The sequence below is a fragment of the Momordica charantia genome (genome assembly GCF_013281855.1).
Source record: "Momordica charantia cultivar OHB3-1 chromosome 5 unlocalized genomic scaffold, Mcharantia_2.0 BLBB01000005.1, whole genome shotgun sequence".
Classification (NCBI taxonomy): Eukaryota; Viridiplantae; Streptophyta; class Magnoliopsida; order Cucurbitales; family Cucurbitaceae; genus Momordica; species Momordica charantia.
In genome coordinates, this window is record NW_028275163.1 from 21675657 (window position 1) to 21703505 (window position 27849).

Here is a 27849-nt window from a genome sequence, read left to right on the forward strand (position 1 = left end):
ATAAAATATGCACTAAAATTTGTAAAGATTTATCAAATTTGTCGCTTTTAAAAGTATTGAAATAATGAATAAAACGAACTAAAGTTGAAAATACCGAAACCAAAACGAACGGTTAGAAAATAGAGGAATAAAAACGAAATCAAAGCAAAAAGTAGAATTACTACGATAGTATTTAAACTTTCAATTTCCTTTTTAGTTCTGCGAAGATTCCACTAAAATCCATTATAATTTATTTTTACCTTGTTTTTTTTAAAGTACATATATACCTTTCTTTGTATTTGTTTACTAATAAATTTCTTTATTTTTCACCATTTTAAAATATTTTAATTTTAATTTTTCAAGATTTTAAATTTTCATCGAGCTATTTACTCGATCGCAGACATTTCTGGAACATCTCTAACAGAGGGACGGATCGACTCGACTGATATGATAGATGAAATGGTTAGCTTGTGTTATGATTTAGTTAGGACTTTGTCTCCTTTTCGTTATCTTTCGCTCCCCTTGTATAGATTGGACAAGGAAAGTCGAAAAAAAGACAGCCGAATCAAAATAATTTCTTTTACAGTTCTATTTCTTTCTGTCTGTGTCTTACATCTGTGTGTTGTGTGTATATATATTTTAAGGCAAATTAAAGGCCCAGTTGTTTTCAGATTTACTAAATCAAAAAATTCAATGAATATCTATTTGGTAGGTTTTGTTTTCAAAAACTATTTTTTAATTTTGTAATCCAAAAAACCCTTTTAAGGTTTGTTTGGTTGAAAACTACCAGATTCAATGAATCAAATCAATTAAGTTAATACACGTTTGAAGAGGTAGGGGGATTTGTTTTTAAAAACTGTTTTCTCGATCCAAATAGTATAAATTTTGAAAACGACAAATTTTTAAAATGCGGAATTACATTTAAAATGACTAAAATTTTGATAAATGTACGACTTCATATTACAAACTTATTATATGTTTGTTAGCATATAAAATATAATGTATTCTAAATTATATAACGTTGTAAAATAATAATTATACAAAATTCATTAAAAAATGTTAATAAATTAATAAATATTACTTTAGATTAAACTAAATATTTAGTTTGTAATTACTTTTAGTCTACAAATATATCACAAAACATTGAACAATTTTTTAAATTGGGATACCAAATCTGATACCAAACATGTATATATGAAAACACAAAATAATATATATGGTTTTAATCAAATCACTTATTTTTAGATTTTTGTTTTTATTACCAACCAAAGAGACCCTTATGTTTTAAGTTTTCAGATTTTGAATCAAAAACTTTAAAATACAGCATTATATTTAAAAAGATTAAAACTTTGATAAATACACTATTTCATGTTATAAACTCATTTCATTTTTATTAAAATTAAAACATGTAAAATATAATATATTATAGATTATATAATATCGTGAAATACAAATTCTAACCAAATTTATAACATTTTTTATTTAATAAATTAATTAATGATATTTTTAGATTAAACTAAATATTTAATTTAATCTCCAAGATCACTAACAAAAATGCACCCTACTTGATTTGATAACCACCACGTGCTTTTAGTTTTCTATCTTTAAATATTTTTTTTACGTCTAATTTAAAAAAAAAAACAAAATACAATGTAGTAGTAAACTTTTGAAAACGAATTATGTGACTTTTACAACTCAATTAAACTATATGTTAAGTTTTTAACGCGGAAAAAAAAATACAAGTTACACAAATTAAAACTAGTATGATTTTTTTAATGAATTTATTGATTTTTATAAATATTTTAGAAATATTCATCATTATTAACCTTTGGTCGATATTTTCATAAAATTGATACATTATCTGTCAACCTCGACAATTAAAACATTCGTCCTAACTACATCAAATGCAATAAATAGGGGTCAAAATGAGCATAACTCAACGATAATTGACATATATCTCTAACCAAGAAGTCGTGAGTTCGATCTCCCCCCACATGTTGTACTAAAAAAATAATGTAATAAATAGGGAATTTAGATTTTTCTTCTAGAAACTCCACTCGTTGAATATGGATTCCTCCATTTCTAACATGGATTATTCCAATTGGAAAATGAAACAAAGCGTTGATGCAAGCTTATAGCCAATGTCATATGTGGACTAACAAGCGACTTGCAAACATAACCTTAGGCTAATGTGGTGTTCAGCCACGTACACTCCGAAACTTAAGTATGTTTAACATTGATGGTGTTCATTCATGTCATTCAGTGAATCCTCCACTAGTGGTTAGAAGATCTCATGGCAACATAATCGTTATGACGAATGTCAACAGATGCTAGATCGGTCGAAATATTGTCCAAATCGAAGTCTAACTAAGCTATTGTTTCGAACACACTGGCCACTTCCTCCATATCCTCGACACATTTAAATTGAGGCTCGGACACATGCATCTCAACAGAAGAGAGCCACATGTTCCCACTTAATTTTACCCAACCAAAGTGATGCAAATTATAAATTCTCATGGGATCGACAACAAAAATTAAAATTTTCCACAAAGTCAACATGAGAAGCACGTCTCAAAATCCTTGTCATCTCTATCTCTTCAATTCGTAACTTGAGGAAAGATTATCACTTGCCCAACTTTGAAGGCACTCAAAAAAGGAAAAAGAAAGAAAAAAAAACCCATTAAAACCAGCCTGTAAAAATCTTAATGGCCAATAGGGGAGAGTGCTGTCCCACATGGGAAGGAAGGCAAAGAGCCAAAGCACTTTTGAAAAGTCTTCTCAGATTCCAAACCACTCCTTTTGAACAAATTCCCACGTGCTGCTTCATGACCCACACGTGTGCAGTCAAAAATTTCCACATATACCCCACTAAACTTTGGAAAATTCCCTCACTTACCCAATAGGAAAATAAAATTAAAGAAAAAAAGAGGGTTTATTAATAGCCAAACAATGACTTAATTTTATTATTTTGTTTTTTCTTAATTACTAATGGCTGACTCAGAAAGCAATTATGAGTTGTAGAGAGAGAAAGAGACATGAAACATAATACCACCCACACAATAAAATAAATAAAAAAAGAAAAAAAAATCAAAGGGCTTGACTTTTAGAATTCAATTAGTGCAATTTTCTTCTCTTTCATCTTTTTTTCCAACAAATTAACAACTCTTTATATTTTCACAAAAACAAAAAAAAGAAAAAAAAAAGTTAAGGGGATGGGCTTTGAAAATTTGAGAATTAAAAATAACGTATTCAATCTTAGTAGTTGTAGGAATCCATGATCTTCTGTCTCGATCTTAAGATAATATTATGTAATTAGCGTTTCTAGTTCTTTATGATTCATCATCTTTAGACAATGTCATATGGGTTACTTCAGTTGATTTGAACGATAAAAGTTGATCGATTTGATTGAGAAATAATTGATACGATTAATTTTAATGTTTATTTACTTATTTATTTTGGTTGACATAATTAAATTTTTAGAAATAAGAAGGTATCATCTTATAAATACATTATATTAAGTAATAATTCTACATTTTAAAGCGAACATAGTTATGTGATAATTGATATATATTTCCAACTAAGAGGTCGTGAGTTCGATCCTCCATCTCTATATATCGTACTAAAAAAATCTCTAATGAGTTTTTCAGAAATATATTTTTTTAAAATTAAAAATTTTCTTTTAGCATTTGAATTTTCATAGACAATTTCATCATTGTGTTTTTTAAATTTCAACTTTACTCTATAAGCTTTTATAAAATTATATTTCAAGTATTCGAAGAATCTTTCACGAAAAGTTCAGTCTCTATTTAGATTATTTATGTTTTATAATACAATGAATGAGTGTAAAAATTTAATTGCCAGGATGAAAATAAAAATAAAAATGATTTATTAGCAATCTTTTAAACTAATATGGTACTTAATTTTTTAAATACAAACAATTTAGATTAACAAATATTGTTGGTCTTACTTGCGTAGAAGTAACAATTTTGTCTATAAATTTTAATGTATAATAATTTAGTTTATGTTCTTTCAAATTGGTAGTAATTTAGTCCATATCGCAAAATTTTTTTTAATTAAGTTTCTTATATATGTAGATCGATAAATTTAAATGTGGTTATAAACTATAAAAATTAAATCGTTATAGGATAAAAATCAACACTTAATTTTGATGAGATTTTTAAGTAAATACTAGGTTGTTACGCTAAAGCGAGTATAATTCAGCGATAATTGACCGGTTGTGAGTTCGATCTCCCACCCCACATGTTGTACTAAAACAAAAATACTAAATTTTTACATTCTAAAGTCTACAGACTAAATTGTTACTAATTTAAAAAACACAAAAACTAGTTCGTTATTTTAGTAAAAATACAACACCAATAATTTAAGTACTGGAAAATTCTTACAAAAGAAACAACAACAATTTTATTTTCGAACTCCCAAAAAAAATACAATTTTATTTTCAAATAAACCCATAAATTAAAAAAAAATGATTTATATATTTCATTAAATACCACCCAAATATCATAAATAATTGGCTAAAATGTTGGGAAAAAAAAGTTGCATAAGTCAACTACCTCATTACTGCGCCGTTGGTTAAAAAAGATGCCCCTCTTATCCCAAAACAAATCCCTCCAAAATAAAACTAACCGGAAACCTATCCAACCAGTAATTTGGGTTTTTTTTTTCCAACCCCTATTTCCAATTTAAAGAAAGATCTAAATTCAATTAAATATATGATTTTGGTTTAAAAAAAAAGAAAAAAGAAACACATGTGATCTTCTACTCCCGTTAAAATAACAATTTAATCTTTATAGTTTAAAATTTATAACAAATTAGTTTCTACGGTGGAAGTCTAAATTAAGTGTTGATTTTATCATATAACAATTTAATCTTCATAATTTATATACAAATTTGATCCCTCTTTGATTTATCGATCTATGTACATAAAAAACTTTAAAAAAAAGTTCAAACTAAATTGTTACAAACTTTAAACCTTAGGAATTAAATTGTTACATACTAAAGTTTAGAAATTAATGTGAAAGCACAGTGACTAAATCGTTACAAATTAAATTGTAACTTTAATGAAAGTAGACGGACGAAAAATGTTTTTATAACCTTTTATTTATAATGTATATTACAAATGTGGAAGACGAGACTCAAACTTATAAGCTTGGTGTTATCTTTATATGTTGTACTAAATTAAGAAAAAGTTGATCAAGATGAATGATAGAAAGGGAATTATAATTTTAGATGTAGGGATTTTAATTCTAACATACATATTCACTAATAATTTTATTTGGATTTTTTTCATATATTTTGAAAATTCTTTAAAAAATTAATGTCGAAAAAAAAGAACAAGTTTTTCATAGATAAAAAATAATTCCATGATTTTATCATCTTCTAAAATCTATTTGTAATATTATGGTTCGAGTCTTTTTTTTTTCCTTCCTTTTTCTTTTGATGTCCTCGAATTTAACAAATAGTTTGACAACAAAAAAAGAAAAAAGAAAAGAAAAATACATATATAATTTTTAAAAATAAAATAAACATAAAAATAATCATCAAATAGGCCAAAAAAAAGTCAATATAAATATATAGTTTTTTTTCTTTTTAATATTCTCATATGGAATAGAAACTTTCATCATGAACATTTTTATGCAAAGACTGGAGTTTCCCCCTCAATTTTAAGTAGTAATTTGATAAAAAAAACTTTTCTTATAAAATGACATGCTATTTTTTCATAAAAACAAGCCTGACTAATTTTGCCATTTTTAAAAATTATTTTGGCAGCGATAAAAATAATGTCAAAATCAATTCAAAAAATATCACAATAAAATACATGTGATTTTATGACAAAAGTACTCCCACTTTTTTCTTCTTTTTTTCGTATAATGAGAGTAGGAATTCGAACGAGTAATATTTTTTTCGTTGGAGATAGATACCTAAACTTGAACTAGATTTAAGTAGGGAAATACTTCATTTTGAGTGGATAAGATTAAATATAAACTAAATTTAGAAATTTAGAAAACAAAATCAATAGTAATAAATTAATATGATATTTAAAGTTTTAAACCAATGTTTACTCCTATGGCCCCAACAAGAATAAGATTTTTTTACCAAATAAAATGGGTACCTTTCTCCAAAATCCAAACAGTCAATGGTGATTCTTTTTTTAATAAATTTTATTTCCCTTAAATAAATTTAGAAAAAAAAAAAACAAAATTTGTGTGAATTCGTGAAAAACATATCCAAACAATCTCTCCATAAAAAGACTTCCACTGCCCTTCACTCTCTTTGTCTCTCTCTCTCCTCTCTCTAAGTTTCGTTCCAAAGCCAACGGCAGATTCTTCATCTCTCTTTCTCAATTTCTTTTCTTTTCTGCTTCTTCTAATCTCAACAACAAAACCCACAATTTCTTTTCACTCAATTTGTGTTCTATTGAGCTACCGGATTCACCCCACAACTGTTCTTCGAAGATCTTGGAAGATTTTTGGCCGAATTATCCCATCCCGGAATTTGGGGTCCTTTTTTTCTCCGTTTGGGTTTGAATAGAGTTAGGTTCTTTTGTTGGATTTCTACGTTTTAGGAGATGGTGGTGAAGATGATGAAGTGGCGGCCATGGCCGCCGCTGGTTTCGAGGAAGTATGAGGTTCGGCTTGCGGTGAGGAGACTAGAAGGGCTTGATCCGCCGCGAGACGGCGGCGCGGAGAAGGGGGTGGACAAATTGACGGTCGAGATCAAATGGAAGGGTCCGAAAATGGCTCTTGGCCCGCTGCGGAGAACCGCGGTGAAGAGAAATTACACGAGGGAGGCGGAGGGTGCAGATCAAAACGGCGTCGCTCAGTGGGATGAGGAGTTCCAGAGTGTCTGTACTCTCTCGGCTTACAAGGAAAATGTGTTCCATCCATGGGAGATCGTTTTCACTGCTTTCAATGTAAGTTTCATTATGGGTTTTTTTTTGGTGTATTTCGCCCTCGATTGAATCTTTGGCTACTTTTTTTTTTTTGGTTTACGACATTGGATTTTTCCTGGGTTTTTCACTGTTCCCCCTTTCATGATTGATTTCCATCCTCGACATTTGGATTGAAGCAGAAACATCTTTAACTCTTCCTGTGGACTGGTTTTTCTTGCGATTATAATATTCACTTTTTTGGGCATTTTTCTTCCTTAAGATTTGTACTGGGATGGAAACAGTAATTGCTGATCTTTCTCCATTTAGAATCAGATCGTTTGTGAGTTGCCATATGATTTTGTTTTTCTTAATTTTTTTGAATCCAGGTCCCTCAGTTCTTGTGTATTGAATTGAATGAACTATTTATTCCTATTTGATCAGTATCCGTGTTGGATTCTTAGTCTATGGCCTTTGAAGAAACTTCTGCTGAGACAAAGATATTGCCCTTTCTTAAGGGCAGTTGAATGAATCCATTATGGGAGTTGACTTTTTCAACTCGTTTTTGTGGGTTTCTGAATTTTGTTCTTAAGGATGATAGTTTTTCTTTGTTATCAAATTATATGCTTTCACATTACTATTGTTTGATTCTTGTTCTTGATATGAGATTTATATGGATGAATTTGGTGTATTCCCAATTCTTTATCTTTGCAGTGAGATATTTTCGGTAATGGTTGATAGTGAACCTGCATTTTTTTTCCCTCTCTACCCAGGGCTTAAACCAAGGTTCGAAAAACAAAGTTCTGGTTGTTGGCTCAGCATCTCTTAACCTGTCTGAATACATTTCCGTGGCTGAACAAAAAGAGCTTGAATTGAAGATACCCCTTAATCCATCTACAAATTCTGCTGAGGCTAGTCATGTTCTCTGGGTTCGTATTCATATCTCTCTGTTTCCTCAGAATGCTTCGATTTTTTGTTTTTTTTAAGTGCTTTATTCTTATCATTTCTGAATTGTGCAGATATCACTGAACTTATTGGAGCTAAGAACTGCTCAAGTTGTATCACAACCTGTACAGAGATCAGTAGCCCCAGCTCTATCTCCACCCTGGCCAGGAGAAAGTGTCCCAGCAGAAAAGGATGAGCTCTCTGCTCTTAAAGCTGGCCTCAGGAAAGTGAAGATTTTTACAGAGTTTGTATCGACTCGAAAGGTGAAAAAGGCTTGCCATGAAGAAGATGGCAGCGAGGGCAGGTGCTCTGCCAAGAGTGAGGATGGCGGCGAGTCTAGCTACCCATTTGACTCTGATTCGTTTGATGACATTGAGGAAGGGGAAACAGATGAAGGGAAGGAGGATAATACTAACATTAGGAAGTCATTTAGTTATGGCACTCTGGCGTATGCAAATTATGCTGGAGGATCATATTACTCTGATTTGAAGATCAATGGTAATGACGAAAATTTAGTTTACTATAGTAACCGAAAATCGGATGTGGGGTGCTCGAGCATGGAGGATTCAACTGCATCAGCCTCTGAGCAACCTTTGCCACAAAGTTCAAAGCGTGGCCTCCTGCCATGGAGGAAGAGAAAATTAAGTTTTAGATCTCCCAAGGCAAAAGGAGAGCCGTTGTTGAAGAAGGCCTATGGCGAAGAAGGCGGTGATGACATTGATCATGATCGAAGGCAGCTCAGCTCCGATGAATCTCTTGGTCTCGGGGTAAGATTGTCAAAGCATTTAGAAATTTATCTGCTTTCCTTTTCCGTTAGTGATAATATGAGGGATCTGCATTAAGCTTTTAATCAAGACTTCAATAGTTTGTTTCTTTTCTACATTTCTTGCTAAGTTATAGAGTTGGTTTTTGCAGTGGCATAAGACTGAAGAGGATTCAACTGCGAATAGATCATCAGTTTCTGAATTTGGGGATGACAATTTTGCAATTGGGACTTGGGAGCAAAAAGAAATCGTAAGCCGTGATGGACATATGAAGCTGCAAACACAGGTATTCTTTGCTTCTATCGATCAACGGAGTGAGCGGGCAGCCGGTGAAAGTGCATGTACTGCTCTTGTAGATGTTATTGCTGATTGGTTTCACAACAGCCAAAATCTCATGCCTATAAAATCTCAGTTTGATAGTTTGATTAGAGATGGCTCATTAGAGTGGAGGAAACTCTGTGAAAATGAAATTTATCGGGAAAAATTCCCGGACAGGCATTTTGATCTAGAAACTGTCCTCCAAGCCAAAATCCGACCCCTTTCTGTAGTTCCAAGGAAGTCCTTCATTGGTTTTTTCCATCCAGATGGCATAAATGAGGCAAGTTTTGATTTTTTGCATGGTGCCATGTCCTTTGATAACATATGGGATGAGATTAGCCGTACGGGGTTAGAATTACCCGACAACAGTGAACCACAAGTTTATATTGTCAGTTGGAACGACCATTTCTTTGTTCTTAAGGTCGAATCTGACGCGTACTACATAATCGACACGTTGGGGGAGAGACTTTATGAAGGATGCAATCAGGCCTACATCTTGAAATTTGACAGCAACACTACAATCAGTAAAATGCCTGACACTAATCAGACAGCAGGTGAAAAAACTGCCAACGATCAGCAGATTGTTGCGACAGTAGTCGAGGACAAGGACCAACAGGTAAACGGGAAGGAAGAGAGCTTGATGACACTAGCGAATGTAAGCTCACAGCCCGAAGAACCAACAAAGGAGAAAGACGAAGTGTTGTGTCGCGGGAAGGAATCCTGCAAAGAATACATCAAGAGCTTCTTGGCTGCTATCCCAATTCGGGAACTGCAAGCTGATATCAAGAAAGGCCTAATGGCATCAACCCCGCTTCACCACCGGTTACAGATCGAACTGCACTACACCCAGCTATTACAACCTCCACCCAACTCTCAGGAAGCAGAAGATCTCAAAGCCGCCACGCCTCAAAGCCCCGACGCCACAATAGCAGACGCCGCTACTTCGCTGCTGCTACTACAACCACACAAGCCTGATGTAAATTGTAGGAATGCTTGATTAATCTAACTTGTTTTTGGTTTTTCTAAGTGACTGAGAGCTTAACAAAAAAGAGAGGAGTCTATGGAGAAGGCTTTCCAGTTGCATAAGAGAGGGATATGGCTGTGTTTCTTTTTTGCTTGCTTTTTGGTGTCTGATCTGATCTGATCTGCCATGGATATGAACCTCTTGGACATAAATGAGTAGTCTTCTGTGAATTATTACATCAACTGTTCTGCTCTTCTGCTCTTCTGCCATTTTTTTTCTTACTTTCTGCTGTAAATTTCAAGAACAGAGACCCCCCCCCCCCACTGTAACTTTCTTTTTTTAACTTTTGGCAGGCTGGTAAAAGACAGAGAGATAAATTCCAAGCATTTTGGTGGTGCTTTTGTGGTTTCAATTCCCAATGTATAATGTGGTGGAGGGTGTTGTTTTTTGTGGTTCATTTCATAGGTTTATCAGCACAATTATTTGTTGTTCCATTATCATTTGTGGTATCCTATCAGCTATTTTGAGGTGGTGTTTTGTTGTGTTGGGCTCTCTCACTCTCCACTTGGCTTCTCTTTGTATTTTTTTTTCTCTCACTACAATTCAATTATTATACTTCCCCCAAATAAACAAGACTTCATGAAGGGAGTGTTTGGCACTAGTGTTGCAATAGTCTTTTTGCTTTTCATTTTCATGAGTGTTTTTTATAAAGATTATTGTGGGTTTAAAGTAACCTTTTTGGAAGTTAAATCAAGGGCTTTTGTGGTAATAGCATATTTTGTCTGAATAATTGGAAATTTAAAGAACTAGGATATCAATAACACGAATACACCGGTGTAACTTCGTATTTATATATCATTGATACGAAATGATATATTAGTGATAGACTTTATCATATAAATTAAAAAAATTTCTATATTTGCAAATTGTTTTTCCAAGAGACGTATTAACATAATCAATTTTGTCACCCATCATAAATTTCCTTATGTTTATTTTAAAAGATAAGCATGAGGAAAAAGGAGGAAAAACAACTTAAAAAATATCATTAATTTATTTTGAAGTTAGATGCATGACCTACTATAAAAGATAAAATTATGTTTATGTTACTAATGTTTGAATTAATTTTTTTTCTCTGAAGTACAAACATGTGGAGATGAGATTCGAACAGTTGAGCTATCCTCAAATTGACAATGTATGAATTAATTGAGCTATGCTCAAGTCGACTGTTACGTCTTACCTCAACAAAAGCATATGCTCGAATAAACTGCATGTCAAATTAGACTTTTATCAAAAGATTTATGTAAAATTAATGGCAATAACAAAAATGATTAGAATATTTCAAAGTTGACTGGCTTAAATAGAATTTAAACAGTAAAAAGTAAATGAAACCATTATTAAAATATAATTTAGATTGTAATTTAATAAAAAAAAATCAAAATGGGTGTTACAAGTGGATGAAAAGACATTTTTAATATTTAAATAAAAGAAGAAAATAGTTATTTATTATTATTATTTTATTTTTTGGGTAATATAAAACATTGCTTTCATGGTCAATTTTCTTTGATTAAAACTTAAGGGAAGTCTCCTTATTATTACTTTCAATCAAAGGGAAACTTTTTAAACTTTTGAATGTCAACCATACCACTAAACATGCCATGATTTTTGTTTAATTGCATAGGATTCTTGTCCTTTGTTACAGAATTTTTCATTGATTATAATAATTTTTATATTAGGGTTGGATAGATTGTTTCCAATTATTTTAAAGAATTATGATTGAGCGAGTTGTAAATGTTAGTGCTATTGTGCACTTGAAATCGCTCTTCACATGTTAATGCCATTGTTCTAGAAAGTTATTTTTGAAAAATCAAAGTTAAAACAAGAAAACGATTTACTAAAATATATTTTAGGCAAGTTTTATTCTCGTAGAAAATGAACCCTATTTGAAAACCTTTCTTCAAAAAAGAAGCTCAATTCATCGCATCTCTTAACTTGACAAAGATTATTGGGTAAAATTTGGAAGATATATGTCTATTTAATCCATAAGTTTCAAAAAGTGACACATTGGTCCTAATCTTTAGAAAATAGTTCTAAATGTCCCTGAGCTTATTTGACCGTTAATTAACTAACGGAAAAATAACGTGTCATAATTGAGTGCAAATTTTGAATCACGTGACAATATTAAATAAATTTATATTATTTTTATCATGTGTAGTTTTTTTCCTTTTTTTTTTCTCTTCCCCCTCTCTCTCCCCCTTCATCTTATATCTTGGATTCCTTCCTTGCCATTATTTTTTTTTAAAGAATGATGGAATATAAAATTATTTAAAATTTACCAATTCAATTATGTCACATCATTTTTTTTTGTTAGTACCAAATAAGCTCAAGGACCATTTAGAACTATTTTCTGAAAACCAGGTACCAAACTGTCATTTTTAGAAACTTATGGACTAAATAGCATCTATTTTCAAACTCAGTACTAAAAGTATATTTTACCCAAGATTATTTATCTATTGGTCAAATTCCTTGACTCTTTTATCTCTCCTCAGATATAATTTTGATATTCTTACCGAACAAACTATATGGATACTAAAAATGGAAATATGGTGACAAATATACCTAGATATTAGAGTCAAAAGAACAAAAATGTATATAGTTGAATGAAGTTACTCGAATGTTCAAATTGAAATGATTTATTTCTTAGAAAAATCCATGTTGTTTGACTTCTTGAGTGTGTAGGTAAAGTTGTTAGAAACCCTAATCCAACTTCTTATGATTTTCATCTTATTGGATTTCTTTTAATTTTCTACTAAAAAGCACATGCCTATTATAGCTATGATTGAAGACTTCTTGATAATTGTTGATGAAAGACAAATTTGACTTATTTCCCCTTTTTTAACTGATTTTTTTTGGTGAGAAACATGCAAATTCCTAATTCCTTTCAAGTCGTTTGGTAACTATTTTCTTCCCCAGTTTTATGTTTTTAAAAGTTATACTCGTTTTTGTTTAATTTCATTAGTAAGTTTTTAACTAGTTGAATATTTAGCCAAATGTAAAAACAAAAAATAAATTTTTGAAAACTAGTTTTTTCTTAAATTTTGGCATAGATCATTTGAGAATGTATATAAAAATTATATGACAAAATAAATGAACACGTAAGTGTGATAACATTTCAATTCTTATATTTTAGGTTTTAGGGAAACATATATTTTGGTACGTTGCTCCGCAATATCGAACCTAATATCATGAATATCTTATGTCTCCCCATCTTTCAATAAGGGTTCCAAATTTGTTGTTTTGTATTATGAATTTAAAAATACACATTAACTAAAGGTTACAATTTGTCATTTCTTACTCCTAAAATGAATAATACATATAGAAAATTGAAAATTACATGATATTGATTTTAAATATTCCACTCTTAAAAACTTATTTTTTTAAACACATAAAAAAAGAGTACAAAAATTGTAAATAATTTCCAAATATATTACATTCTTTTTCCTTTTCAAGCAATATAATAAGTGATACAAGAAACAAAGATGAGGAACGAAAAATATCAAACAACAAATACGTATAGATAAGCAAGCTTAGTTGTAGACTTGTACTTTCTCCATATTGCGTGTTTCGAGTGACGAAACTAATATTACCTCTCCACTAAACACATAAATAGATAATATTCTGAAACAAACAATTCGTATACTACTAGATAAGTTTGATTGTAAACTTATACTTTTTTCATATTGTGTGTTTCAAGTGACGAAACTAATCTTACCTCTCCACTAAACACATAAATAGATAATATTCTTATACCCATTTTATGATCTACCTAAAAAACCATCCAACAACTCTCCAAAATCAACCATGTAAATTTGGTAATATTACCATCTTTGAGTACAAGAAACAAGTTTTTTTCCTTCATCAAAGGGCATCCAACCAACCAAATTGAGTCTAATAGGGCAATTGATAAAGCTATATAGGCTTGGCAATTGAATTTTTAACCTATTTGACCTTCAAGATTGATGATACTTTTTTTGCCCATCTTTTTCTTGCCAAACTATAGGGAGAAAGAAATAAGAGAAAAAGAAAACCAATGAAAAAAGCTGTCTTTGCCCTTTAACTTTAAAGTTTTTGTAATCCTAACACCCTCTCCTTTTCTTCCCAAATCCCAACCTTTTGATATCAATCAATCAATGACTTTTTTCTAGGCTTTTATCAAAGTAGCCATGTGCTTGTCCTCCTCACTCCATCATTCTCAATCATTTTTATACAAAACAAATACAATTATTTGGATCATCATGTTCTTCCCCATATTTCAAATTCTCCATTGACACCCATAAATAGATTCATCTCCAAGAACTGAGTTCAAGAAAATGTAGCTTTGATTGCTAGATTTCATTGTCTTGCAGGAATCAAAAGCAGTCTACTAGGAGAAGAGATACTAAAACTACATAAAGACTACACAGCGGTTGAGAATTCGACTGTGACGTGGCCATTGAGTCCTAACAAGCTAACTAATGAACAAAAACTTCTAATAAAGAAGATGTTGACTTACATAGAAGAAGACAGTGTTGTTACATGGGGAAGATTATAAGTGTTTTCAGCAGCAAATGGGGCATTTGGCCAACCCATTTTCGTTGCAATCGGGACATCTAATATACAAAACGTCATCGTCGGCGTTGTCATTATTGTCATATTTCAGAACCTTGCAACTGCCATTGCAGCTTGGGCAGACCAGAAACCTGGTGTTTGCACAGCAAGAGCATGGTGAATTTGCCAAGTCTAATGGTATGCCTTCGAGCAGTTTCCTTAGCGTTCCTTGCTCATGCAAGCCTACCACCTTGTCCGCTCCTCCGATGTACCTTCCCTTAATAAAAAGCCGAGGTGGGATCACCCTGCCTCCCAAGACTTCCCACAGCTCCTCCCTGAATTCCAAGTGCATCGACACATCTCTCTCGAAGAACAACACTTTGAAGCTTTCGAGCAGGAACCGAACACTGTTGCATTCTTCGAACGTTTTCCTAATGCCTCTCAAGCTCGTTGAGTAAAATACAACGGATTCGCTTCCTCCCGGTGGGCACCTCACTTCAAAGTCTAGTAAAGATGATGGATGTTCTTGATGATTGTCTACTTCCACTTGGAGCCCACCATTTGGTTCCATAGCATTGATTTCTGATAGGCATGGAGGCTCTGAATTATGCTTGGCAGCCAACGTTTCTTCCGACTTTATAAAGTGATCGGGATGATTTCGGTTGCTGACACTAATTCCAAGTTCACATCCTCCATCTTCCAGATCTTTAACATGTTGGGATATGAAGCTACATTCTACTACTGGCAGGGACACCCTGAAATTGCTGCTCTTGGCAATTTGTTCTTGAAAAACTGGTGGGGTTTCACACATTTGGCTACAAGTGTTTTCAGTGGGGTCTGACAGAAGAGAGAGACCTTGTTTTATTGAGCTAATGGAAGGAAAGAGTTTCATCTTCTTCATCAGCCTTCCCTTCATTTCCTTCACCTATTTCTTGTCATCACTAAAGAGCAGGAGGATGATATTTAACATCTTATGATAAAAAAGAAGAAAAAAAAAGAGATAGTAGAAATAGGTGAACTCACATTGCACTTCTGGACTCCAATGGCTTTAGAAAGTGGAGGCTGTAAGAAAGAAAGAAAGAAAAAAAAAGGCTGTTTGTTAGTTTGCTTTCAGAGTTCTGCAAGAATTTATGACTTTAGCAGAGTGGGGCTTGGCTGCCATTTTTCAGTGAGGCAACTATTTCTAATTCACACTCTGACCCATCACCAACAATGGTCCATCAATCATGTAATGACACACTAATCAAATTGAAAAAAAGAAGAAAAAAGAAAAAAAAAATATATGATGAAGAAGAAGAAGGAAGAACCAGACCCCACCTTATTTGGTAAGCTTTATCAGTAAAGCAGCAAAGTGAAAAGGGGCAGAGACTAAACTATCATCCCCCATCATGATTTGGTATATGGGAGTGGGAATAGGAAAGGAACCTTCTGTAGTTTAACTCGTGCACTTTTTCAACAAGCTTCATGATTCGTCGGGAGACAATGCATGCCTATGCTGTTCATGCTTCCTGATCTAACAAGAGTCTAAAAAATTCAGCCTAATGAAGAAAAATACTTTTTCAGGTAATTATGCATACAAGAGACTAGAAAATATTAACTATAAAAGGAAAATACTTCCCTAATAATATGGGAGATTCCCATCATCAAGATTTTGGTAGCTATTTATTTTTCTTTTTCTGGAGAAAGAAAAAAATTTTCCTCCCTCCCACTTTGCATTCCTCTCTCCTACCTGTTAAAATCTTTACGATGACCAGATGGTATCAAGTACAAGAGTTCAAATGTAACTTAACTATTTGAAGAAACATCTTTACATCAATGATCACATTAAAACAAGCAAGAAGAAACATTTTGAATCTTTCCTCAACTGGTACAACTTATTTTAATTTAATGTCAGGCTGAGTACTTTTTTGTTTCCTTTTCCACTCTATATCTACAAAGAACAAAGTAATCCATGCAACACGTGTTGAAAAGTAGTAATGTATGCAGAAAACAAGATTTTTCTACTCGATTTTCACTACTAATTCTATTGAAGAAGTTATTGAAATGGTCACATAATGCAGAAGTTGTCTGCCCAAGGAACAAAGATCTAAAGATGAAAAAGCTTTAGAAGAGTTCATATATACAAATATCAATAGCTGACTAATCAATAAATAAATGTTCTTTAGCTATCTCCAAATAGTGATGCAATCACCAATTCATAATCAAAGCCAAAGCATGTAAGTTTATTATCATCTCCATCAACAATCATTATCTGCATATGATATGACCCCTGCAAGAGAAAAAAAAATATTTAGAATGCATAATATTTAAAGAACAAAGAAACAAGAAATCCCGAAAAGTCCTAGTTCCCTTGGATAATAAAGTCATCATGAACCTCTTTAAATAGAGAAATTACTAGAGGCTGGAATAATGTGATTGGTAGTTTTAGGCTATTGGATGTATGAAAGAGAAATTTCTGAACAGTTATTAGGGGCATATTGATTTTGGAGCTTGCATCCACCGGTTATTAGGGATAAACCACGTTACAACGGTAATATTCAATAATTTATCCTTTAGATGAGGTTCTAGTTTTCAATAACTTGAATTGAGCTGACTAGAACTGCCATTAGGTTATGGTGAAATGGATAGTAACAAATGACCACATAAAAATAAGCAATCACATTCAGTAGTATGGTGAGAGATCTGAAGAAGAAAATGAAAACCAGAGCAATGCTCTTTGAATCCTTTCAAGATGAAAAATGACTTTGGTAGATCAACTGAGCCAGAATAAAACCTTATTCCACTAACTCATTTTTTAGGAAAAAAAAAAAAAAGAAAACCAGAAACTACAAGAAAAAGATAAACAAAAAGTGGTAAGCATGATATGAATAGTAACTTACAGGAAAAAAGAATGCGAGAGGTGTTCGCAACGGGGTGAGTGCAAAATCACCAAACGAATAAGGGCAAGATGTTTCGACACAAATGTCATGGCTGTCACTATATATGTGCCATCCGAAATATGAAATATCAACTACCATTTTTCCTGCAATGATTGGCTTACCTGCACCACATGTATAGGGTCTTTTGTCATTAACTAAAGTTCGAACTGAGGTTCAAAGGACAATATATGCCTAGTTAGTTTTCACCAACCACACATGAGGGGGAGGGGGTCTACTTTTTTCTCTCAATGGTTGAATAGAGCGAGATGGGACAGTTGATACTGAGAAGTAAAACAGAAGCAATAGGGAAGTATTCTCTAATATCGCTTATCCATAAGAATACGACAAATCTAAAGGTTAACAGTCCTAAGCAAATTCAAATTTCAACAATTTTAGATTCAACTCTGTATACTAGAAATTAACTACACGATTGAATTATGTAACAATGTTTAATTTGCTTCTTTGAATAAAATGATTCTCATTAAGAAGTCAGTTTAGAGCTTACTTTTTAGCCAAAGCGTATATGGTAACCTCAATCTAACTCATGAACTCATTATTATCCATAGAAAAAGGGAAAGGTAGTAGGTCCTGATGAAAATATAATATTAAAGCAGATGTCAGCCCTGTTACTAGGAAAAATTCGATGCTATGCTTGTATTATTGAATTTTCAGGTATCTTTGTTTTTTTGTTTTTCTTTAAAATGTTTTTTTGACACTTGTGTTCTTTTTCCCTCCCATGTTAGTGAGAATAATATACCTTGTTTTTAGAAGAAAAATAAACATTTCAGATTTTTACTAAAAAAATAGAACACGTAAAAATGGAGTGAAAAGATGAATTTGCTGATGTTAAGTGTCAACTAGATCCTTCTATACGTATATAAATTTAATCTAAATATGAACAAATTCGCATCAAATCTTTAAGAGAGATTCATAGTAAAATTTCAGCACCTACTTATGAAAAAAAATGGAATGTTTCAAAAGAAAAAAATTAAAGACGATGAGGAAGGCCATGGCCAAGTGGGATATTTATAAGTGTACCTATAATTAGATTGAAGGTCATATTTGTTGGGTGGCCACGAACTATGGGGCTGGGAGATATCTCTACTCCTTTCACCATGATATCATACGTAGCTGTCTCATCTGCATCAGTTAATTATATATATATCAAGTGTATGAACATTAATACAAAATTCCACTCCATTACAGCAAAGTTGATTCAAATAAGAGAATATAAGGCAAATTTCCATAGGTCCGAAGCCGAAGGGGTGCCCCTGGTAAAGGCTCCTTGGTTCAAGCCCTAGGTAGAAAATTTATCAAATCCTTGTTAGCTCTGGAAGTTAGCTTAGGGAGATTGTGGAAGTTAGCTCTGGCTAGAGATTAGCAAGGTAGATAAACCAAAGTATAGTGCGACGAGTTATAATTTAGTCCCTATAGTTCTAAAAGTTCCAATTTGGTCTCTATATTCGGGCTTTCAATTTAGTCACTATAGTCTTAGAAGGTTTAGCTATATGGACCAAATTAAAATTAGGCTCAAACCACAGTATCCAATATGTAATTCAACCTAAAAAAATTGCAAACTTCCATATGCTATTCAGTTCTCATTTACAATCTAATTATCTCATACAACCACCATCAGATTCATCACTATATTCTGAAGTAGTATAATGGGTTCTATATCAGTTCCATCAGTTCCTTAACAGTACCAGAAATGTTCCAACATACAAAAATCGATGGAAAAAAAGAATGATCATTTCAGTACCACAGGGATAAAAACACAGTCCAAGACCAATAAATTGAACACAAAACTAAAATTCAGAAAGGAAAACAAAAATTCTCGGATATGATCAGAGTAGATAGAAATTATAAATTGAGCAAAAGCATTGAGATCAGAGACCACGAACCGCAGAGTTGGACTGGAGTGGCTAGAGAGAACTGTGTAACCAGACACAGATAGATAAGAAACGCGAAAATTAGCTTCATCTGAAAAGAGGGCTCCATGAAATTAACTCTGAAACATAAATTTTGAAGATGAACTTCCAAAATTCTAATAATGGAGCTATGGGTTGCGAAATAAATGGGATTTTTGGTGGAGTAGAGTGGGAGAAATTGGAAGATGCGGTAGCCATTTGAAAGTGAGGAGAATCCCTTCTTCCTCGGGGTTTAGCGAGAGAAATTTTCAAAAAGAAAAAAGAAATCAAAGATGGGAAGAAGCAAAACCGTTGACCTAGTTTTATGTATGAACAATTGAACACTCTCCTTTCTCGTTGGTTAAACTTCTGTAATTCTATTATTGTCAATTTAGTCAACTCTCCCTCTCTTTTTCAAGAATTGGAAATGAGCCCTCACAACTTTCTTTTCTTTATACTTGTTATCTGGCAAAATCTAGGAGATGCCACGTGTTGAAAGTCTGTCCAACCACGTGGATCGAGTCAAAAAAGAAAATCATTTAGACATTGAACGCGTTGAGTCCAATCTTGAACGTACTTGGACTACAAGAGCACGTCCAGTAGGCAGAGTGTCAATACCCAGTACCCAAACTGCAATATGTCCTAGAGGATCATCTAGGACGTCACCATGCTCTCCATCCACGGCATAGAGGGGAAAAGAGGATGTCAATGTTCTCTACGAACCCCAAGCGCGACATACCACCCCACGTGTCTGTCTCACACCTGGAAAACCTCTCTCTCTCTCCGTATTTAAGGAGAAGAGCAACTCTAATAGAGGTAAGTCATATTTCCCCACAAAATTTCTTATAGGAATTTGACACACAATCTCATATAGACTCTTCCCTCATATTGCTGCCTTCTTGCTCTAGAGTTTTAACTTAAAAGATCAGAGTGTATTTGATAGAGCGTCATACCAATGTTAGATTTTTGTGTGCATGTAACAAGAACTTGGAGCGTGACACTTATGTGGAGTGCACTCAAAAATTGGCATCAACAATTTAGGTTGATAATGTATTATTTAACTCGAATTTAATTTATGTTTTTTTTTAAGATAAGAGATGGGTATAGAATATTTTCTCTCATTAATTTAACACTTATATGATACATTAATAGTGTATTATTTAAGCATCATGTGGTAGGTCGGTTTTCGATGCAATCACTAAATAATATAGTCAATTTCTCACGAAAGTGTTAAATCAATGAAATTAATGAAATAGAATAAGTGTAAAAGTTCGAAAATTTATTAGAAATTTCAGCGTTATATTTTGATAGCCAAGCTATAATGTTTGGTATGACATTATTGAACAGTGTAAATTGTGAGCACAGTGGGAGAGAGTGAGAGAAGTGGGAGAGAGTTATTTGAAAGCTCAATTTTGCTCTGGTGAGTTTCGTTTAGCCCTCTGATATTAAATTTATGATCCAATATTTACGATATTATTTAAAGTATAGAGATTCGATTTTTAAAAGTCTATGTACCAAATTTGTAATTAGTAATATTATGTAGCGGGTAAGATTAAAATAGATTATTAGCGTAATGCATTAATAATTCAACAATATATCATTTGATTAAAAATATTCAGGAAAAAGTTAAATAAAAATATAATAAATTTTACAGAGGTCAATAATACTTTAATAATCAATTGAATAATGGCTGACAACTCAATTTAACTAGTAGTTTATATATTTTTATTTTTATTTTATTATTTAAGAGTCGTCCATCCTTTGACTTTTTTGTCCCTAACGAAAGGCGTTTTCTGGTCCCCCTGAGCCGTGAAAGCGGAGTCTCCAGAGATCAATCAACCGGGCGCCTCCAAAGCTGTATCCAAGTTGTAATAAAAGAAAGCAGCACTGTCGAGATCGTAATCATTCGATTCCGCGGTAACCTTCGTTCGCCTAAGATCGAAAATGACTATCCGGAGTGTTGGAAATAAATCAATGGTTTTTTTATTTTGGATTTCCCGATCACTGCCGAGGATCGATCCAAAGGTGCACACTCATTGAGCCCCGGAGATAGGTATGGAAGAGCAATAGCCTCTACTCGTGTCAACATCTAGAAAAAGGCCCTATTAGTTAAGCTCTTTCGTAAAAGCACCATTGGGCGGTGGTTCCTCTCTTTTTCTCTTTCACCTCGAACAAAAAATAGATCTCGCCATCAGCTCGACTAAGAGTTCCGAATCGACGGGGAGCGCATTAGATATTTACCTAAACCTGATAAGAGACGAGATTGAGAAATTCTAGTCGTCGGCCGCCGAGCGGAAATATTCCCCCATGGCACACCCAGAATATGAGGCCAGAAATTGAAGAGGAGCAGGATCCGAAGCGGTGGCTGCTACAAGAATGGAATATTCCAAAGCATTCCCTTCTGAAAGAATTTGAACTAATTGTGCCCCTGGTATAGTTCTGTCCATTATCCTTTCAGTTTTTTCCAGTATAACCTGTCAACAAGCGAAGGGTCGAAACTGGTATCAAATTCCACAGCGATGAATGAATCTTCCCCATCTAAGGCCAGTTCTGGGAGACCCATATACCCGGGGCGGAAAGAATCCGCATTAGAGGTGATCAGGCAGACCCCATTGAAGACGAGAGTGAGGTACAACAAGGCCATTTCTGTCCACCGCCCTTCTCACAGAGCCGTACGTAGGGGCTTTGCATTCAAGACAGTTGATTCAATAAAGTTCGAAGTTACTAGAATGTATTCTACGGGGTAGAATTTAAGAAAGTCATTCGTACCGCACGAGATCAATCAAATACCGCCGGCAGATCCTGGAAATTATTACCTTATTTCTAATTGAGAAGGGCTTTAATAAAAAGGAGATCGTGGGATCAAAGTGGACGTTCAAAATTTCCAATTGGAAAGGAATTCCAGATCATTCTGATTGAAGGCGGGATATGGATGGAATCGAGAGGGAAGAAAGAGTCCGGTTTCAGAGGCTTGGCGGGGAAGAGAACGAAAATAGGCCGCGGATGGTGGTCGTGGTAGGTTCGAGCCTGCCAGGCCGTATGCCCATGGGTGCAGGATTCTTCGAAAAAGCGCGGGCTGACTCGGAGTGGAGGAAGAATCAAAAAAGAGAAAGGTATTGCAACTAATAAATAGTTGCTCGGTGTGTCACTGGGTCGGTGGGGGAACCCGTCGGGTTATGGAAGAAGGAACCGAGAAGAAAGTATCAGCAACAACAGGCCTGCAGAGGAAAAGCTTGATCCCAGCGAATAGAAGATGCTCAGCTCCGCACAACATAGGGATTGGCACGCTTTCGGGAAGAACATAGAATAGTAGAGGATCCAGCATGCGGAACACTGGCTTGCCAAACAGTCGAGCCGCTCGTCATTTTCGATAGGGCGGGCGGCACGGCAAAAAAAAAAGAAAGAGCTTCGCTCGGTGGGCCTTCCTACGCTGACGAATGCCTCCTTTCCTTTCTCTTCTCTTCAGTCTACAACAAACAAGTGGGAGAGGCAGCATCTTTCGCTTGACTTTTGTGTTGCGAGTGCATGCGTCCACCACGGTCAGGGCTTTCACAGGTATCTTGTACGTAGTTAAGGTGAAACTTTGTTTGGTGTTGATTCTAGACTAGACTGGAAATAACCCTATGACTGACCTAGCTGAAATTTGATGTTGATTCGGGAAAAGCGGAATCCGCGACATTCATCCATCCATACGCAATCTCCGCTTCCATTTTGATACATAGTTGGCCCTTCTAACCATTGGTTCCAGGATGACAACCAAAGACTAAAGCCCGGTCCGAGCTTTTGCACATTTTCGTTAATCCATGAACAGGATCTCTCTCGACACATAGGCCCATGGATCCATACATCTCAATCGGAAAAGAATGAATAGAAAAAGAAAGAATCGGAATTGATCGATATATTTCTCTCGAGCAGGGGCATCCCGTATTGCTAAATAGAGCGCCTGCTCGCCTTTATACGACTTGGCTTCGCTATCGCTCATGACTTGTATTGTGGTCGGCCTAAAAAGTAGTATTCCTACCATAAAATAATGCCGATTATCTAGTGCTAGAAGCTTCGCCAGAAGCAAGCAAGACGAGGTCCCCTCGGGCGAGAAGCGGGCATCTCCCGCAATGCAAGCTGCATTGTTCGCCACTATCCGAGAAGCAAAAGATTCGAGAGTCCAGGCTGAAAATACATGCATAGATAGTGGTCTAATGACAAGGGCCGACGACGGAAGCTCGGGACGGAGCTGGATAAGAAACGTCGAGAGGATCGACGAACCTGAGAGAGGGATCCAGAATCTGAGGAAGCGACTGGAAGGGAAGCAACTGGTCCCGACTGCTGATCTTCTGGAGTAGTCCTAGCCTGGGCAACATAATGGTTTCGCCGCCGAGAAGAAAGATGCTGTGCCGGGTGACTGGAATCCTCTGAGGTCAACTGAACAGGCTGACAATCGGCAGAAGATGCTGAGCAGGATGGAGAATGTTCGGGATACTTCGATCCAGCCACTTTTTAGGAGTTGGTTTTGGCTTGCCCCTTTCTCTAATAAGAAGGTAAGCTTCCAAAGCTCCTTCCTTCAGCTGGTGCGCAGAAGCGCACTTCCGTTTTGCTCAGTCAAGCTTCCTTGTTCCTTAGTGTAGTCTCGGTCTCTTATCATCCAAAAGGATGTAGAAACAGCGGGGTCGATCACACACCTCATAGAGAGGAGGAATACCAGGGATGATAAGGGATAACTAACTCTACAGCTCACAGGAATGGAGTCATTCCACATTACTCCCGTTTTTTCATAGCTTTATTTAAACCATATGGTTTAGGGATGAATTAGCTCACGCGAAAAAATCGGTCGCTTCATGCATGTTCCAGATTGTGGCTACGACTTGCCGCAGGAGAGTCTTTCTCCAATGAGAATGCAACAATCTTCTTGTATGTCGATTTAGCAAACCAATGCCTTTAGCCACTCAGCCATACCTCCAACTTGTTGATCGGAATTTGAGCCCTTCGGGCTATCTGATCCCTTTCGTTCTCTTCTTTCTTTTTGATTTGGACTTGGTTGGCAAAGTGAAAGAGAAGACTCCCATGCCTTTCTTGGTTGGACCAACCCAACCGGCGATTTCCGACAAGTCTTTCTTCATTTTTCGAGCTATAAATATTCCGACCGAAATAAGCTATACTCACTGAAAAAGTTGCATTTTTAACAAAATTCATACCAATTTTCAGAATGGTCTTTCCGGAAATGTTAAACAAAAGTTTTTCCCTCGCATCTCGGTCACTTTTACTTTTTCGTTATTTCGTAATCCCGGAGCCATTGAAAGGTGACTGAAACACCAGAAACGGCGACTACCCGAGCTAATGATAGAGGCAAGAACACTTTCCGGCCAAGTCCCAACTGTATGTTACTGTGCGCATAGCCTTGCCAATGACCTCTCATAGTTGTTGTGTTGTATATAGGGGGCCATTCCTATAAGGTGATCCAGGAGTTGGTCTCTCTTTTCTCATTTTGACCCTGTGGTCGAACTCCTCGTGGCAATTTGGACTACAAGATGTCCGATGGGGTCTTAGCTCGGGAGGAAAGAAAGAGCGGTAGATGATAATGAAAAAGGGCGCCGCGTCTGGACGGACGGGCGGAATGGATGAGCGAAAGGTGCCATGCCATGGAGTGAGGCCCGGTTCACCAGGTTCTACCACAGCGGGGCCCAATCATACTCAAAAGAAGAGTTTGATCTTGGCGCCTACAGGTGCTCTCGCGAAAGCCTAAGCCGGTCGCGGTGAAGAAATAAGGAGATCTTTCTATATCGAAATATCAGTTGAAAAAATCCTGCCAGTTGTCGTTCCGTCACCCCCTTCTCTTGTACCTGGGATCGCAAATCCCAAGTTTGTCTATGAAGAGCAGATCGGGCTCTGGGCAACGAGTAGGATGGAGCCGTCGAGATCCCCTCTAGATTGAACACCACTTCTTCAATCTCTTCTTTAGAAAAAGGGGTTGATCCGAACATTTGTGATTTCTCATTCATGGACGTTGATAAGATCCTTCCATTTAGCAGCACCTTAGGATGGCATAGCCTTAAAGTTAAAGGGCGAGGGGATTTTGATCCATCGGGACTGACGGGGCTCGAACCCGCAACTTTCGGTTCCGGCGACGGCGGCGTAGGCAGGTTCGGGATAATCCATAGGGCCAGGGATCCCTAATTAGTCGAATGAGCCTATCCCTCTGGCCTATCATTGTTGGGTCGATCCGGCCCGGGATCTTCTTGAAAATGGGAAGATCTAGGATAGGCGGCCAATCCCTGTCCCGCGTCGGTAGGGACCCAGAGAGCTGCCTTCGCTTTTGACGTTCCTTCGTAGATCTCCGAATTTCACCCCTACACACGAAATTCCACTCTCCTCTGTCTCACTCAAGTGAATGGGTTTCGAGAGCATTCCACCAATTTTTGGCGACCAATAGGGAATAACCTTTTCTTCCCTGCTTCCTCGACCTTCATTCCCCTCCTGCAGCCAAAGTGATAGCGGCTGTCGAGTTGGGTTTCTTTCAGCATTGCAGCTTTGTTGGGATGTTGGACGGCGGTCGGGTCCACTTCGAGAATGGCTTGGGGTACCAGTGCCCAAAAATCAAAAGCACCTACTACAAGGGACATGGTGAGCATAAGATCGAGGGAGCTCTTATAAGGCGAGTGAATAAGGTCCGAAACCCAATATGAAAAGGTGTGGGGCGTCAGAGGCTGTTGGCTCGTGGCCTATCTTGAGTTGGTACAGAAATGGGATCCCCAATAGCTGAAGACAAGAGATCAGAAGCATCCAGCAGCACCACGCCGGTTTAGAATTTGATTCTCAGGGCTAAGGCTCTCCTTATCCCCCCTCCCTTTTCTTTCCTCCCTGGCCGTGTGTGGGCCACACTTCTGAAAGGCCCTACAGGGGTCCTTCACTTACTTGTGTGAGCCCCCCGCCCGCTCACGCTCCTTACCGGGAAAACATGTAGCGGCTCGCCTAGATCTCGTATTTCCCACGTAGTCCGTCGGTCAAACCAACGATTCTCTTCTCAAAGTAATAGAGAGATTCTTTTTCTTTTTTTGGTATGTAGCTCCGCGTCATAGCTTCTTTAACTTTTTTTAGGGTCTCGCGGTTTCTCTTCCCACAGGAAAAGGGAGATGACATGACACAGCAAGTTGCTAGTATAACTTGCTCACACAGGGGTCTGAAAGCTTTTCAGTCAAGACTGGTCGGGGCTCTGGAGAGGAAGAATCTACATCGATCACGATGCGAGCAACAAGGTAATGGTGTCCTCGACCAAGCCGAAAGACAGATCTCATCACAGCACTTGCTTTCCCTTTTCTATCGAGACTGGAGGGAGCATCCCCACTGAGTGATCAATCTACTAGTTCACGCAAATCCGAAGAAGTTATCACGGACGAGCCACATGCAGGGAAACTTGCACGTGTGGTTCTGGCCGGGCTTTCCTGAGGTATCTAATAACCTTGCTTCTGCTCGCCGCTGGCGCAGAGAGCAACAAGATATGAAAGAGGATCCCTGCTGAAGGCACTGTGCTTGATAGCCGACTTAGAAGATCGACAAGGATCAGGAAGCCCAATCAATCCCAAGTATACAGAAGCCAGCTATGCAGACACTGTGACACTTTCACAGTCTTGTGCCTCTCCAGAAAGTGGAAGAGCCAAGCTCATTTGAAGATACTTCGTTAGGATTGGGAAATTGCTGAGATTCTTCCTGAATAGCCTGGATTCTCCCGTCGAGAGTCGCTTTGAAAGTATTACCTAAACTCTTCCGACTGAATATAATAAAGCCTATAAAACATAGAGCTCCCAACCTTCGAGAAGGCCACTCCTCTCTCTTCCGACTTGTTGTGACCTGACCACTTTCACGACCTTCCCTCTCATCTCAGGGTGAGGCAAGGAATTCCATCAAATGTTCGTTGTTCAATATCTCGGCTGCTCAAGAAGTTGGACTAGCAGCGGACGGGATGAAGCCCAGAAGAAAACTACAATAAAAAAAGAATGGAATGAGGGCATAGGTTGCCAGTTTTCGGAGCTTATAAAATACCGTAGTAGATAATGGAATCATCTAGCAGCATATGCATAAGATAATAATAACAGTTGTTTTTTTTCATTTATATGAGCTATTTGCTTAAAGAATTTATGTTTAAATGGGGAAAGAGTATATTTTCCACGCGAAAAAATCGGTCGCTTCATGCATGTTCCAGATTGTGGCTACGACTTTCTCTCCTGGCACCTCAACCGCTAATGCAAGCATCCATCTAGTTCCATTCTATACCCTGCCCTCCCCTTCGTATCTATTGATCGCTATCCATTTTCCTTGCATCCATCCCTTCATTGCTCATTCCCGCTCATGCTTGCTATAACAATTCTTTACGAGAGGCTACTAGACTTGTCTAAAAGAAGAAAAGATGCACGAGCCACTCTTTCTCTTACGCTATTTGAATCTCGTGATTTGAATTGAAGGCCTATCCCCTGCCTAGACGAAAGGAAGGTAAACAGGAGTTAACGGCAGCCGCATGCGGGGAGACCCGCACGTACGATTTTTAGGGGGATCTGGTCGAAAGACCGGCCGGCGCCCACCCGACTAGAGGGAC

General features: G+C 36.2%; 3 protein-coding genes across 3 annotated transcripts; 1 reads left to right on the top strand and 2 right to left on the bottom strand.

Annotated features, from left to right (window-relative positions):
• Positions 1 to 6262: 6262 nt before the first annotated feature.
• On the top strand, positions 6263 to 10101 carry LOC111019354 (structural maintenance of chromosomes flexible hinge domain protein). The gene is made up of 4 exons (XM_022295725.2): positions 6263 to 6913; positions 7642 to 7797; positions 7888 to 8580; positions 8729 to 10101. The coding sequence occupies exons 1-4, from the start codon at positions 6569 to 6571 to the stop codon at positions 9890 to 9892; spliced, it is 2358 nt and encodes a 785-aa protein (XP_022151417.1). The 5' UTR covers positions 6263 to 6568; the 3' UTR covers positions 9893 to 10101.
• Positions 10102 to 14217: 4116 nt separating this feature from the next.
• On the bottom strand, positions 14218 to 15862 carry LOC111019380 (Glutaredoxin family protein). Its single transcript, XM_022295758.2, has 3 exons — positions 15761 to 15862; positions 15467 to 15505; positions 14218 to 15384 (listed from the first exon to the last, which is right to left on the bottom strand). Exon 3 carries the CDS (start codon positions 15357 to 15359, stop codon positions 14454 to 14456), a length of 906 nt encoding a protein of 301 aa, XP_022151450.1. The 5' UTR covers positions 15360 to 15384; positions 15467 to 15505; positions 15761 to 15862; the 3' UTR covers positions 14218 to 14453.
• Positions 15863 to 16530: 668 nt separating this feature from the next.
• LOC111019382 (Immunoglobulin E-set superfamily protein) lies at positions 16531 to 19672 on the bottom strand. Its single transcript, XM_022295759.2, has 4 exons — positions 19263 to 19672; positions 18400 to 18501; positions 17323 to 17483; positions 16531 to 16712 (listed from the first exon to the last, which is right to left on the bottom strand). The coding sequence occupies exons 1-4, from the start codon at positions 19357 to 19359 to the stop codon at positions 16605 to 16607; spliced, it is 468 nt and encodes a 155-aa protein (XP_022151451.1). The 5' UTR covers positions 19360 to 19672; the 3' UTR covers positions 16531 to 16604.
• Between the last annotated feature and the right edge of the window lie 8177 nt (positions 19673 to 27849).

Excerpts from the sequence above, each read along its gene's own strand:
- LOC111019382 (XM_022295759.2), bottom strand. The coding sequence starts at position 19,359 with ATGGAGCCCTCTTTTCAGATGAAGCTAATTTTCGCGTTTCTTATCTAT. Across the intron at positions 18,502-19,262 it reads CACTCCAGTCCAACTCTGCG|ATGAGACAGCTACGTATGAT; the intron begins GTTCGTGGTCTC and ends TAACTGATGCAG. Across the intron at positions 17,484-18,399 it reads GACCTTCAATCTAATTATAG|GTAAGCCAATCATTGCAGGA; the intron begins GTACACTTATAA and ends CATGTGGTGCAG.
- LOC111019380 (XM_022295758.2), bottom strand. The coding sequence starts at position 15,359 with ATGAAGGGAAGGCTGATGAAGAAGATGAAACTCTTTCCTTCCATTAGC.
- LOC111019354 (XM_022295725.2), top strand. The coding sequence starts at position 6,569 with ATGGTGGTGAAGATGATGAAGTGGCGGCCATGGCCGCCGCTGGTTTCG. Across the intron at positions 7,798-7,887 it reads AGGCTAGTCATGTTCTCTGG|ATATCACTGAACTTATTGGA; the intron begins GTTCGTATTCAT and ends TGAATTGTGCAG. Across the intron at positions 8,581-8,728 it reads ATGAATCTCTTGGTCTCGGG|TGGCATAAGACTGAAGAGGA; the intron begins GTAAGATTGTCA and ends TGGTTTTTGCAG.